We start from the raw sequence: 15627 nt of genomic DNA on the forward strand, positions 1-15627 counted from the left end.
ATTGTGATGCACTCTGCTGCCACAGCAAGCATCGAAATAAAGATTTTCTTTTTTTTTTTAGGCGCCTTTAAAGTGCCTTGTGATTCATCAGGGTCACGACAGAGGGGAGAGGCAGACAAGGGTCACTTTGAGATCTCTGACTAACGACCTGTAAGATAAGGTGGCTTCAATTACTGGAGCTGTTGGCATCTATCAGTATTGATCTCATAGTGGTGGCGAGGATGAGAACAGAAGCTTTTCCATGTCAGCACTCCACACTGTGAAGTGGCACTTTATGACATTCACACCCATTGTTCCCTTGGGATTAGTAGCAGGAACCAGAACCACTCGAGCATCCGAACCACATTCAGAAAAGTTTACAGTTCTGAGAAGGGAAACCGTCTTTCATGGTGTTTTATTGGGAATTGGTGCGCTGCAAAACAGATTGCCCTTTCCGTGAAACATTTTACTCGTTCTTTAAATTTAAAAGTAGTCAAAGTCCCCTGTACACAAAGTACGGCAGAGTATCAACTTGGCTTTTAAGGGTCCCCCCCCCACCACCCCATTTAACATGCCCCAAACTCACTGTGTCTCTCCATTAACAGAGTTGTTAAATTGATTGGCTGTTAAAAACAGATCGATCCCTCCTCTCTCTCCCTCACAATACTTTTCTCCTCCCCCGGTCCACCTCCTTCACTCCCTCACTTTGTCTTTTATCCCCTACATTGTGAGCGTACAAGGAAAGACCACAGGAAGATATTAACATGCAGTGTAATGGCACTAATCAATAGGTTTCATAGTCTATCAGAGGGCCCCCACCCCTTTTTTTTTTTATTTATTTTTTTTTCATATACATTTTTTTATTATTTTCTTACCCCATTACTACATTGCACTGCTCCTTTTCTTCACACTTTCTTCCTCTTCTTGTCCTTGTCTGTTCCTTTTATGTCAGAAGAAAACACATTTTGAAAAGACGCATATAGTAGGCCCCATTTGCTTACAGAAGCTAATAAACACACGCCGGCCCACATCCACACACATGCACATACAAATACACACACTCACTCGTGAGCCTGAGGCAGTCAGGGTCCTTGACTATGTGGCGTGCTGTGATCTGAAATTTTAATGCAACGCTTTAAAGCACACACAAACCCTCTCTAACCCTGCACCCTCCCAGTCCTTGGAGTCCTTCCCCCGTTTACTGCTTGGCTGAGCAGATCGCCAGTGTTTGGCTGAACACAACTTTTAACCCTTTGACTGCGTATATTTTGGCACTGCGAAACACAAACGCCATACATATCATGCCCTTTTTCCACGCAGACACAAGCGCACATTAGCATGCGCGCACAAACACACACTTACGCACACACACACACACACACACACACACACACACACACACACACACACATGCTCTAAACTTTCCACTAAGGAGGACATTGCGTGACAAATCCCCCCATCCTTTTGCTGCATTCGGGTAATCTGCCTTTTAAAATGCAACTCGCTAACACACACACACACATACACACACACACGTGCGCACACTCTGACGTACACACACACACTCTCTCTCTCCCTGAGAATTTGGTCAATGTTGCAGTGCCCAGAGTGTGTGAGCTTCAGCGGGAGGAGGGCCTGCAGATGTAGCGTAGCCCCCTCTCTGTGTTGGCGCTGTGAGGGTCTGGCTGGATGCGTTTTACCCGTTTAGTCCCTGTTAAAGATTAATGATATATTGATCCCCAGCCCCACAGGATGCTGTGTGCATGTGCATGCTCCTCTGTGTGTGTGTGTGTGTGTGTGTGTGTGTGGATTTATCTGTGTATAAAGGCCTGATACCATTTTGGGAAAAGCATTTAATTGCTGATAATTAAGCCATAGTCAATCGGCTTTTCCTGTGTCCATCTCAAGCACAGACAAACACAAAATGGCGCACAACATACGCACAAACACACAGACACACTATTGCAGCTAGCTTCTTTTTAAGCCTCCTTGAAATCCCCAAGGTAACACGCTGTGAAAACGCAATGTGGAGAAAGCCAAGGAAAGAAAAGGAATGGAGTGATGAAAGCTAGAGGGCAAGAAGCAAGTCGGGCTGGAGGCTACAGCGAGGAAGAGGGGATAAGAGTGCGATAGAGGAGAGAAATGAAAATCTAAATCAGGGGAATATCCTGCTGGCACCGAGGACAGAGGCCAAGGAAGAGAGGGCGAGAGATGAGAGAGGGGAGGTGGAAGAGGAAAGAAAAAAGATGAAAGGAGAGAAAGTGGAGGGCAATGGGAAGGGAAACGGGTTGAGGGGGAAAGGATAGAGGCAAGCAGAGGGTGGAAAAAGAAAAAGGAGCCGGTTGAGTGAGGAGCAAGACAGAGAAGATGATAAGAGATGAAAAGGCTTGTCTGAGATGGAGGAAGTACAGTAGGGACTTAGAGGCCCTGGGCTTGTTTCAGAAGTCCTACAGTACTCACTGATGTCACTGGGTGCACCCATTGGCTTTCATGGTACAAAAGAGTGTGTGTGTGTGTTTTGTGTATGTGATTTCAAGTGCTGCTGTGTATCTACTCTATAGCTCCTCCCTGTGGCTGCTATATAGAGCTTTATGGAGAAGTTTTGCTGGCTAAAATCATGATTTGTCATTACCAAGGACCCCCACTTCACCCTTTACTGTTCAGTGTTTGATGAATTAATTCCACTGGGTGCATTGGCTGGCCATGGACAGTTCCTCCCCTGCCCAGCGACTGACTGACTGTATCAGGATATGCCGAAAATCCCTTCCCTGTGATCTGCTTTGGCCCTCAGCCTCTAGCTTTGCCTTTATAATTCCCAAATACAGCCAAATCCAAAGGTTATTTAAGAAGACTTTGTGCATCTGTACTTTGATTAAATGATCACATTTGGAGCAGGAGCAGTGGTGTATTTGGGTTGCATTACTACCCATAAACGCTCTCCATTACAAGCTTTTCTGGCTTGTTGGCTCTCTGACCTTACATTTGTGTGTACGCGAGCTCGAGTGAGTGCGCGTGTGGGTCCCGCACACTATAGCTTAAGACAGGATAAAAGCTGGTGAGGTAGTGTACTATTATGTTGCTTAAATGCATACTAGATCCTTTTAACTGTTAGGGAAAGAATAAAAGCGGAGAGTGAAAAGCTCTCCCACCCACATCTGATTCTTTTTGCTGCATTGCCTGTGGCACAATGTTGACCTAATATCAACTGTGTCTGTTTTGTTAAACACATTCAAATCAGTAGTACTCAAGCCTATGGGACATAACACTGTTTCTCATACTGTGACACACAAATACAAAAGCTGCGTGGGTTATTGGGTTCACTATCAAAAGATTGCAGAGAAATCAAAAGGTCTTAATGGATACGGCAGTGCACATATGTACTCACATCTTGGCGTTCAGTGCCGTCTTCTTATCGGCAAGTAATGTCTTAAATAAACACGCACGAATACACACTTCGTCAAACACCAATAAAGTCGTTCTGTCAGGATTTTATTGCATTTGTTTACTGTAACTTGCACATGCAGCGAATAAATTCAAAATGTATCTTGGGGCGAGCACACACAGCCTACTAATTAACAGAGAAGGTAATCATATTTAGGCAATTATTTAGGCGTGGTGTATGACCTGAAATTTAATGCAAGTCTTACCAATTAATTAACATTCCCTGCGTGTCAAGTGTTGTCCGTACTCGTCCCCAAAGTTTCTTCCACATCTCGGTCACTGCTTGCAGAAAAGTTACAGGGTCTTCATGACACTAATGACAAGACGCTTGTTTAACTTTTTCTCCAAAATCCAATGATATGTGGTATTATGGGGATGTATTCCTGCTGTCTGACCTCTAGCAAGTGAGAGGTGAACCATGGCCCCCATCTAGACCATTAGTCAGACACAATCACACAGCTTCATAGCAGATTAGTCTGCTGTATTAGGACTTAGAGCTCTATTAATGTAATCCCTCTGTTTTAGTGTGGCCTGGGTTTAGGGGCTTACATGTGCACACCCACACACATAGGCACACACACACACTTAAATACATGTATGCATGCACACATACAAGCTGTTTGGGTTATGGAGTTCACAATCAATGGATTAAGGTGAAATTTAGACAGTAGCTTAATGGACACGGCACCGTCATTCTCTAAATGTGTTCTCTCTGAGCAATCGCACACACACACACACACACACACACACACACGTGAGTGTACTTTTTTCCTCCCCCTGGGATTCATCTATCTGTTCATCCATTCCTTGTTTTTTTATTTGTGCGCGGTGTCCCTCATAAGCACCCTCACATGCTCCGTTGTAACAGTAAATGTCTTCCTCAGGGCCGATGAGATTGAGATGGTGATGACGGACCTGGAAAGAGCCAATCAGGTAACCCACTCAACATCCAAACTATTCATGCAGGCAGAGTTACACATGTTGTCCAATTTGTCCACCACACCAGACTCCCCCAAGTTTTATTGATAAAATCCAGAGAAAGTTCTTTCACTGAAAAAGAGCGCATTTACTTGTGCAAGTAAATTTGATTTAAACGATCTGGTCCAGTGATATTCTGTATTCATCTTCCTGTCAACAAATGTCGTCTGCTCTTTGTGGCACATCAGTGAACCTCAAAGTTTGACTGAATGAAGGAACAGGAGTTTATTTTGATTCCCACGTGCAACCGAATGTTTATTAATCCACGTCTGAAAATAGTCCCAAACAAATAAGATAGAGAAGGACTTTAATGATCCCACACTTAGGAAATGTATTAGTCACAGCAACTCCTATACGTGAGGTTGAAATTACTCATAAGTAAAAAATGTATGTATCAAAGAAAGTCCTGCTGGTGTTAAAGAGTCCGACAGCTGTTGAGATGATGGACCTGTGGTAGCGCTCCTTCTTACATGGTGGGATTAGCAGTCTATACGCTACTTACTCATGCTTGAGTTGACAGTGTGCAGCTGTTTTTAGGAAATTATTTAACTTTTCCCCAAAACTAAACATTTGCATGCTTCAGTAGGAACAAACAGGATTGGGGGCCTGAACAGTTGGACAGTTTATTTATTTACTTTTTATGGGATATATTTGATAACACCAAAAATATAAAACATGGCCAGCATTATCCTTTTAAAATACAAATATTCTTCTTTGTTCATAATCAAAGAAGAATAAAATGTGGCGTCTATTAACAAATTCCGACTTTTGGTGTTACTGTGCGGGCTGCTGTTTGTTTTACATGTTTATTACACACCTACTAAACCGGCTGAAATAAGCCCCCCAGCGTGGCCTCTGCCCTTGTGTTGTAAATATTCCTGTGGTATCTGTTAATGTCATTGTTGTTAACTTTCATTATTAGCCCAAGAGTATGATTTGTGGCTAAAGGGGTAGCATAGGCATGTAATGTTAATATTAGCCCGAAGGTTAGCGCTCCGACTATAATGCCACACACACACACTATTCACACTTCTGATTTGAGGTTTACAGAGGATGACAGCATGGCCTGCAGCTCAGTCACAGACTTTTTATATGCTTTTATAAGGAGAAAATGGAAAACAGGATTTTTCTTTTGCAACTAGCAGTCCAACTCCCACCCAGTCAATAACAGCTCTCAATATGGTTGCAATTAGGAACACTGTGGAATCGGCTCCCTGTAACTCCTAATGATGGCAAGTTGGCCAACGTTGCAGATGATTCCCAACTGGAGCATGGCAGCTTGGCCACGAATACAAGGCATCGGGTATCTTCTCAATTCAGGGGACTAATTTAATATTTTCAATTAAGTAAAAATCCACCGTTGGCTGTCATTCCACACGTACGTCGCTCCCGCCCCACCTCCACCCTTTAGTGTGTGTTTGTTTATGCTGGAAGGGCATGGCCTTCCTTTCCTTACAGTCGCACAGTTGGCTGGTAGAAGAAGATGGTGTATTGGAAAACTTTATTCAGTTTGATTGCTTTGAATGCCACTACGTTTGAACAACTTCTGCTTTCCTGGTCTTTCTATTCTGTTGTCGGTCTGCTCTCTCCATCTACCCGTATTAAGTAGGTTTTCAACTGTGGGCTTAGTGGAAAATTGAGATGAGTTGCGGGAACACCAAAAAAAAGCACACAACACAGTAGCACTGAATTGATCATCAGCATTAGATTAATCATGTTTGACAATGTTAAAATCTCCTCTTGTTGATTTTCCTTCAACTTTTCCTCTTCTCCTTCCAGCGAGCAGAAGCAGCTCAGAGAGAGGCGGAGTCGCTCCGAGAGCGGCTGTCCTTGAGTAACCAATCCCAGCAGCTCAGCAGCCCGGCCAAGGCCGACCCTGACACGGTAACACATTTCACTGCTTCACTGACTTGCTGGATGGCTGACAGAGAGGTATTGGTAGGCTAAAGATCAGCTTGGCCTTTCTGTGCTACAGGCGGTCAGCTGATTTAAAGCTCCAATTTATGGATCACTGATCTTAAAGGTCAGGCTTCGGAGTCAATAGGTGATTGGTGTATTGATTAACTGATTTATTGGACCTGCACAGCAGACTGTAGAGGTGAGACTTGGTTAACTTAGAGACAGTAAAGTAGCTTCTGATTATTAGTGAAGCGTGGGAGGCCTTTTGAAATGATAATCAGTGCACAGATCAGCTTCTGTCTGGCGGACTGATTGCTGTAGTCATTAAATGTTTCTGAAATCAGGACTTTTCATCAGTGGTTTTATAATTAGTTGTATAGCTTTTATTTCGCACATCAGATTAAACTGCCACCCTCTCTGGCCTTTAGGAACAGCCGGCGGAAGTGGCATCCCACTCAAGTCTGGAGGCGGAGCTCAGGGCCAAAGAAAGGGAGACCGCCCAGCTGGTGGAGGACGTCCAGAGACTGCAGGCCAGCCTGACCAAACTCCGAGAGACCACCAGCTCCCAGATAACACAGCTGGAGCAGCAGCTCAGCAGCAAGACTGCCATTCTCAAGGTACCCACAGTTTATTTTCAGACATTTTAGGTTTTTCTAATGAGCCTATTTCTGTATTCTTTTTTCCTGCTGATCACACCTAACTGTAACTATATTCACACATTTACTCACCCTCTTCTCTTATCAAGGATGAAGTCACTGAAATAAGTTTGTGACACGCAAAGCTCCAAGGAGTGCTTTTTATTATTTTATGTATTTTCATCTCTTTGTGATCTACAGGAACTGGAGGAGAAGCTGCAGAAGCAAGCTGACTATGAGGAGGTGAAGAAGGAGTTGAGGTAAGGAGCACGCACAAAGGAGTGTGTGTATGTGTTCAGCACAGGTCTATTTATTGAATGCGTTTGATGTCTTTAATGATGTTAAACAAGATGCAAGTCTTCATTTAAGATATCTAACTCAATTGAGTGCCCTTATGAAGGTTGAGCATGGATGTCTGTAGCTTTATATCGTGTCTCGTGCCCCTCTATCCTTTCTGTGTCCTTGAAAAGACTGAAATAGAAAAGCTGGCATGCTACAGGGTGTGTGTGTGTGTGTGTGTGTGCGCACATTTTGTGGGGTTCATAATGAATTGTCTTCTCTCTTCAGTATCCTCAAGTCAATGGAGTTTGGAACATCTGACTCTATGCAGGTAAAAGTTACAATCTACAGACATACGTGACCTGTCACACTGGACTTTACACGTAAAGTTGCAGTAATAGTAATTAGGTCATTGACAAAACAAAATTGTATAACTAGATCAGAAAATGAACTTACTTGTGAAAGGGGGAGGTCTGAGTTATTTTGAAAGTTAATTTCCGTTCCGTTCCTCCCCTCCATCAGGACTCATCCAAACCTCTGGAGGTGCTGTTGCTGGAGAGGAACCGTAGTCTCCAGTCCGAGAGCGCTGCTCTGCGCATCGCCAACACTGAGCTCAGCGGTAAGTCCGTCCCAATGTAAGTTTATAGTGAGTGCTGGATTCATCAACACTGGCCGAACCGTGTTGGCAAAAGCTTCGGTCAGACCAGCATAAAAAAAGGACGTCCCACAGAAGTGAAGTCCAGTGTTCATGGGAGCTTAGATGAGGGCTGAGCTGCAGGTAAGGCTGTGATGAGATTCACATCAGGGCTGTGCATACATACATATTGTATGTATGCACACAGATTCTTTTTCTCTGAGAATACTTGAACATTTATTACTATGTTTTTTAAATGATTTGCAATATCGGGTCCTAAATATGCAAAAGAAATGGTACAGAAATGTTGTCGCTTTAGTCTCATACTATCTGGTGTCTCCAAACACTAACAAAGTTGCACTACACAAAAATGAGGACACCATACTATCGCCCCTACATGAGGACTCCTGCCCTCTGCAACAGTGTTTATGGGTTTGAAATGTCATGGCTTTAGGCTTGAATAGTTGAATAGCTTTGAATTGATTAACATTCACAGTAAGGGGAGCTTACTGTCTTACTCAATCATGTTAAGTCTCAATGGTTTTGCATTAGAATAATATTTCTCCCAGCGTTTATCATCAAGATGGATTCTAGTAGTTGCAAAACTGAGGAAATATAGTTTATAATTGTTTTGGAGAATGTACAAGTCTTAACTTCAGCAAAGGAGTGACTTAAGGCATCTGTTTTTTGTTTTCGGTGACATGCATTTGTTTTCTGTTCAGCCATAAAAAATGTTTTTCAAAAGTTTCATTGCTCCAATTTTTTTTCCCTGGATGTATTTTTTTTTTCTGAACTAAAGACTATAATACTGCATCTGCAATGGAATTTATGAGTGTTTAGGAGCGCACCGCAGCAGCATGGAAGAGGATTCACATGGTGTATTGGCTATCTAAGGACATCATTTTATCCTGTCCAGTTACTTCCACTTTGACTGCGTGCGAGAGAGAGAGAGAGAGAGAGAGAAAGAGAGTGCGACTGAGCCCTGGGCCAAGCTAATCTGCCTAAGTGGCACAGTGTCAATTGTTTTGTTTGTCCTTTTTTTTCTTCCAGGCTGTGGCTTACAAGAAAGGTTGAAATCACAAATGCATGGGCACTTTGTCTGGGGGGGTTGGCAAAAAAGGAAAACAAAGTTCACTAATTTGGAAAAGACTTGATTAAGATAACTTTTGTTAATTTATTTATTTTTTTCCTCTCTCTTTTTGGAACCCCTTTTTTGTTGACTCCCCCATAATGCATGGTGTGTTTGACCTTTCTTGTAGGGTCAGCCGGGCGAAAAGGGACAGAAGAGTCCACACCGAAGGAGGAGACCATGCCCAGCGACCCCTCTTCCTCGCCCCCTCCTCCCCCTCCCTCTCTCCCTTCCTCCTCCCAGCTCCCCATGTCTCGCACTCATACGGACCCCCTCAACACTGCCACCACCACCAGCAGCGGCGAAACGCACCCTTTCACTCCTACGGGCATTGGACAGGACTTCTACTCCCCCGTGTTCCCTCTGGTGGGTGGTAAGATGGCTTTGAACTCTCTGATTCAGCGGCAGCTGCTCCAGACCTTCTACTCCAAAGCCTTGCAGGAATCATCTGGAATCCCCAGTGGGGCTCTACTGTTCACCCCTTTCACCCCAACCCTCAGCTCCATCCCTACCTCTACCCCTGGCTCTGGCTCTGCTGCCATCCCACTGGCAGCCAGTAGTCCCCAGCCACCTCCAGCCAGCCCAGACATGGCTCCTGTTAACGGGAGCAGCACCGCTGGCAGTGCCCCGTCCCCGTCACCCAGCCACTCTGACGCCACCACGGGAAGTATTTTGGACGGGGAGGACATGGACACTGCAGAGATCGCCCGGCAGGTGAAAGAGCAGCTGATCAAGCACAACATTGGTCAGCGTGTGTTTGGCCACTATGTGCTGGGACTGTCCCAGGGTTCGGTCAGTGAGATCCTGGCCAGACCAAAGCCGTGGAACAAGCTAACCATCCGAGGAAAGGAGCCCTTCCACAAGATGAGGCAGTTCCTCGCCGATGAGCAGAACATTCTCGCTCTGCGCAGCATCCAGGGACGACAGAGAGGTGAGTCTGTGTATCTTGAACGTCTCAGTGCGTGCGTGAGAGTGTGTGTGTGTGTGTATGTGTCTTGCATGTGTGTGAGTGTGCGTGTGTGTACAGCCCTGCAGAGAGCCATTGATTAGCTTGTCAATATGGACTAGCTTTTTATTTTTCTTTCTCTTTCCTAACTCCCATCCTGTGCCACACCTGTGTGTTTTGAGTGAGTTCCTAGTCACGCACTGATCCCAAGAGCCTCTCCTAGCTATCGCAGTCAATACAGAAACCTTTCACACGTCAATAGTATTGATCGGTGGGAACTAGGAGGAAGGCAGGGGTACTGTTAACTACGGGTAGATTCGATTAGCCTGTGCCTGCTTTTGTTAACGCATCAGGACATTTCTGATTGAAGGTGGTCTCAGTGGTACAAAAGAACATAAGTCTACCACCCTGGTTAAAAATAAAAATAAGGCCACTCCTGCTTTTATCCGCATTATTAAATATTTTATCCCTCACTACTCTGAATGAGTTTAATATTCCTGGAGGTAGAAGAGGCCACAGATGGTGAAGATCAATGCATTTATGGTACTATAATGTGCTTTGGATGGAAGTGTCCACACATTCCATGTGTTTGATCACAGGGCACCATATAGTCTAGCTGTAAAAAACAACAACAAAAAAAACAAAGAAACACACAAGTGCTGTAACATAGTGTGTGGTATATTGTTTTTAACAGAGGGCTCAGGCCAGCCCCAGCTTAGCCGAGTGTTTCAGGATGTTCCGAAGCGGAGAGCCCTCTCCAATACAGCTTCACACACAGGTCTGTCCCCTTCACACACAGAGATTGTAGCACGTTCTGTCCGTGTGGCATGTTTGTGTTGGGGTGAACTGTATCTATGTTGTGTGCGAGTGCGTGCGCGCGTGCGTGCGTGTGTGTGAGTTGGCGTTTTTTTATTAATTTGCGGGCAGGCACGCAGATATACATGTGCCTTGAAGGTAACCGCACAGTTCCAGTGACTTGCGTCAAAGGAAAAGCTAGCATGTGTATTTAGGGATTTTATTGGTAGTTGTTATTCTGTGGGGAGCGTTTACTGTACGAACCCTGTAGCACGTGTGCATGTGTGAGCTCCAGAGGGACCAGAGAAATTATGACAATCCCTCCAGTGTAGTTGCCTTGTAGCTCAATTGTGGGAATGTTGTTCTTTGTGCCGTGCTATGGTGTAATTACTCTGTCCTTTTATAGGCTCCGTTATTGTTGGCTATCTTTGCTTTTTAATCTGACTTTTTTATTTATTTATTTATTTATTTTTTCCCATCTCCCATTCCCTTTTTCTCTCCTTCCAGGTAACATCACTGCCCGTGTACGCACCCCAGAGGCGGGTTCAGATGAGGCTATCAAGTCAATTCTGGAGCAGGCCAAAAGAGAGCTGCAGGTGCAGAAAGCTGGTGAGTCGTATTTTTTTTTTTCCATCTCCAGAGGACTCAGAGTGTTGAAGATGATACATTGTGGCTGTGAGTGTTAGTCTGCGTCTCATGTGACGACCCGTTTTTCTATTCCCTCAACAGACTTGTCCCATGCTCAACCCTCGTATACAGGACTGAAAGGAGGGGGCGGAGGCAGTATAGGAGCTGGAGGGGGAAGTGGTTCAGACGAGGCAATCCGTTCCATCCTAGAGCAAGCTCGCAGAGAGATGGAGGCCCAGCAGGCGGCGCTGGAGCCCATGCTCAAAGCCTCCTCTTCCTCTTCATCATCCACTGCATCTCACAGGGACCTCCTGAGCTCCCCGCTCACCGCTCCCCTCCCCCCTTACAACCCGCTGGCACTCTCCCTCAAGAAGCCTTCCAGCTCCCTCTTGTCCTCCCCCTCATCACCGTCTCCCATCCTGGACTTCAGCTCCAGTGTGAAGAGAGAGAGCAGGGCTTCTTCAGGGATCGACATGTCTATTGACGGAGCTCTCAGGTTGGGTCGGAGCTCCGAAGGGTCGGCCCGCTCGGGAAGTTCTGGAGGAGTGGGTTACTGGAGAGAGCAGTGGTGGAGCAATATGCATACAGACCACCGCAGGGCCATGACTGGCCAGACAGGAGAGGACAACCACAACCAGGAGGACTCCAAAGAGGTGAGGGGAGGAGGGGGGGAAAAAAGCTTGTGTGTTTTTTTTTTTGCCCTTGCTGTTTTTATTACGCTGTTTTTACTCCACACTGTCTGAACCATTCTCCGGCTGTGTGTTTCAGGGAATATTGAGTGACAGTCTGTCTCGGCACAAACCGTGGAACAAGTTGAACCAGAGGAGCAGAGAGCCATACCTCCGCATGCAGCCGTGGCTCAATGGAGACCAGGGGCAAAACGCACACATCCAGCCAGCTCAGAACCAAGGTAAACAGATCTCATACACACACACACACACACACACACACACACACGCACACACACACCAGTACATAGAGTATATGGATTCACACAACCAGGCTCATTGGGCTAGAGCATTACACTGAAAGCCTGATTAGAGCTAGTGGCTAGTTGTTACTGTCAGTCTGTCACTCACCCCACCCACGCTCCTCTTTCTCCTCCCACCACCAACCCCCCCTCTTCCTCCTTCCTCCCCCCCACAATCTTCAGTGCTGTGGCAGTGTCAGCCAGCAAGCTGCTGGTTTGTCATGTCATAGACAAGTTAGTGTTGCAGCGCCAGATGGCAGCGCTGTGTGTGTATGTGTGTGTGTGTGTGTGTGTGTGTGCGTGTGTGTCTCTCTTTCTCTCTGGGGGTGTAAACAGCAGCTAATGTACACTGACAGCTCCTCATGACTGCTCTCTTCCAGCCTGCTGAGCTGCACAGCAGTACTACACAGACAGAGACAGGGAGATGAAGGAATAGGAGGAGGAAGCCAAAAAAGCTTCAAACTGAAAACTTAAGCACCTTTGCTGTTTGTTTAACAGGAGTTAAATTAATTGATGTAGTATGACTGAAGTCCCTCCCAAACCCAGCAGGGAGAGGAGATGAAACTCTGTTTCCCTGCACGCTAACACGTCTTCTAACCTGTATGATCTTTCTGCTCAAGCAGAGGGTACTCCTAAGACATCCGCCAGCTGCAGCCCGGCTCCAGAGTCGCCCCTCAGCTCAGCCGAGGAGTCTGTCAACGGTCTAGCAGGGGATCCGCTCGCCTCTCAGTCCTCCAGTCTCAAACCTTTGTCCGAGGATCCCTCAGGTGGGGAGTCTCAGCTCGGCACCCCGCTACCTGTACCTGGTCATTCGGGTCTCAGTATCCAGGAAATGGTTGCAATGTCTCCTGAGCTTGATACTTACGCTATCACCAAGAAGGTTAAGGAGGTGCTGACTGATAATAACCTTGGTAAGAAACACGGACGATGTTGTCCACTTGGTTTTGTTGCCCCCCTTCCCCTAGTAATGAATGATTCACCTTTTGAATCAGTTCTCTGAAATGACCATTTAATTTCCCCCCTTTCTCTCTTTCTCTCTCTCTCTCTCACTCGTCTAACCAGGCCAACGTCTGTTTGGGGAGACTATCCTGGGTCTGACTCAGGGTTCTGTCTCAGACCTGCTGGCCAGGCCCAAACCCTGGCACAAGCTCAGCCTGAAGGGCAGAGAGCCTTTCGTCCGCATGCAGCTCTGGCTCCAAGACCCACACAGCGTGGAGAAACTCATGGACATGAAACGACTGGAGAAGAAAGGTGTGTAGTCAAAGCTTGACGACGAGACGTGAACGCCTTACAGAGCAGCATGCCTGCAGAGATAATGAACAAAAGACTGAGACAACCTTTATGTCGCCTACTTAAGCATGCATTTACTTTATAAATACATTCACAAAAAAAGCCTTTGAATTACACATGCACATCTGCACTCACAAAATCCTTTGTGCAGGACAGCAGAGCATGTTGTGCAGATCACAGTCATCTTGGTGTGATGTCAGTCCCAATCAGGACTGCAGACATCACATACTGTATTAGATGTGACAGCTAGGGGACTGCCGCAGGCCTGCTTACTCACAGTCATCAGCACTCCTCTTCATCATTATCATCGTCATCATAATAATCACCAGTGTCTATAAGCTTGTATTTTTATCATACGTTAGGCCATAGCCCGCTCTGTCACTCCGTCAATCTTTATTCTCGTCTGTGTTCATGATGCGTTTAAGGAGCAGCGAAGCTCAGAGGCCTCGGCCTCCTCGCTGCCTCGCAGTGATCCCCCTCCTGACTGCCCACTTCAAGCTCTCTCTCTGTACAGATGGGACACACAGATTTGAACCTGCCAGTAGGCATGACCATCCTGGATCAGTTTCCCCTCCTGATGACACAAACTACACACAAGGGCAGGAAAACAAAACTGACCTCACACAAGTGTGTTAGGGGCTCGGACGGGTGTGGTTACCCTCCATTCAACTTCGTTTTAGATTATTGACCCCAAAGTAATGCATCCAAATAGCAATGGGGAAAAGTTCTGCCCAACAGCGGTGCCCAGAGGAAAGACATGGACCCAGTCCAGGGTAACCATATTTGACCTCTCACCCTTTGTGTAGTACAAGCCTGCGAGGCAACACACAACTTTCAGAGTGGTCTAACCTTGCTCTGAGGGTTTTTATTTTCCAGCAACACTAATATATCTGGCAGCGTGTATTGGGGTTGAGAAAATGTCAACCTCATGCAAAGCTGCCATGAGCTGTTCATTTTCAGCCGCTGGTGCCCCGAGTGAATGGTGCTGCTTGTTTTGCTATAAAATGGAAGAGATGCTTTCATTGTTAGAAGTCCTGAGAAAGACGATAGCACCACCTAGTGGATGTTGAAGAGGATGGTCGGATTTTTTTTGTCTGATGCACACAGTAGGTAACATTTCCTGGCGGCGTGCATCCGTCAAACACGAGACATCAACTGTGACCGACTTCTGACGAACAAGACCGTCTGACCCAAATCTTGAAAAAGATTTTCTCCTGACAGTCTGCTTACAAGACGGATCAGTCAAGGGCTTTAACAAATCATAATTATCAAATAATTTTATCTTGATGATTTGATCAATATATTGTAAAAGTCCAAAGTAACGCCTTTAAATATTTTTTTTTATGTTTAATTTGTGATCACAGAAAAGAAAAACGATGAGCTGGAACAAGTCTTCAGTTTTTAATTTTGCTATTCCTAATTTTTCTTCCTGGGGTACTAACTAACTACTTCCTCCTCTTGTTTTTCTGTCACCGATCAGCGTACATGAAGAGGCGGTTGAGCTCCTTGAGTGATGGCCATTCTGTGGATGCGGGTTTAGTCGGACAAGATTACATGCAGGGCTCCCAGAGCCCCGGACAGCAGCACCTGAAGAAGCCCAGGGTGGTTTTGGGCCCCGAAGAGAAGGAGGCCCTGAAAAGGGCCTACCAGCAGAAACCCTATCCCTCACCGAAAACCATTGAGGAGCTGGCCTCCCAGCTCAACCTAAAGACCAGTACTGTCATCAACTGGTTCCATAATTACAGGTCAGCACAAGCTGTTCTTCAAAGGGCATTAACAGCATTTCAGTAAATCTAATTTCGTTCCCACTTAAAAAGCTTCTAATCATGTTTGCTCCTTTGAATTTACTTTGTAGATCTGTGTATAAATACATTTTCTAAAAGGTTTTTTATATTAAATTGTTATTAAATAAAGGGCAATTGTCTCAGATATTGTTGCAATATGGAGAGGCTTAGTTACTGCCCTGACCGTGTCAGCACACTCCTTCATTATCTGGACATCAATGAAGTTTAAATTGTTTTAATT

The 15627-nt window shown here is 45.6% G+C and overlaps 1 protein-coding gene across 4 annotated transcripts in view; it reads left to right on the forward strand.

Annotated features, from left to right (window-relative positions):
* cux1b (cut-like homeobox 1b) overlaps positions 1-15627 on the forward strand; it is a 60002-nt gene that overhangs the window by 34226 nt on the left and 10149 nt on the right. The window contains exons 9-22 of one of the 4 annotated variants that reach the window (XM_019252824.2): positions 4305-4353; positions 6178-6282; positions 6726-6914; positions 7134-7192; positions 7500-7542; positions 7734-7830; positions 9105-9905; positions 10615-10698; positions 11223-11324; positions 11445-11995; positions 12111-12252; positions 12933-13223; positions 13375-13563; positions 15083-15347. In XM_019252824.2, coding sequence (XP_019108369.2) covers positions 4305-4353; positions 6178-6282; positions 6726-6914; positions 7134-7192; positions 7500-7542; positions 7734-7830; positions 9105-9905; positions 10615-10698; positions 11223-11324; positions 11445-11995; positions 12111-12252; positions 12933-13223; positions 13375-13563; positions 15083-15347 — 2967 coding nt within the window. The remainder of the gene's footprint in view (positions 1-4304; positions 4354-6177; positions 6283-6725; positions 6915-7133; positions 7193-7499; positions 7543-7733; positions 7831-9104; positions 9906-10614; positions 10699-11222; positions 11325-11444; positions 11996-12110; positions 12253-12932; positions 13224-13374; positions 13564-15082; positions 15348-15627) is intronic. The other 3 variants (XM_019252826.2, XM_019252828.2, XM_010746224.3) reach the window with 3 other exon arrangements.

This window comes from Larimichthys crocea, chromosome VII, assembly GCF_000972845.2.
Source record: "Larimichthys crocea isolate SSNF chromosome VII, L_crocea_2.0, whole genome shotgun sequence".
Taxonomy (NCBI): Eukaryota; Metazoa; Chordata; class Actinopteri; family Sciaenidae; genus Larimichthys; species Larimichthys crocea.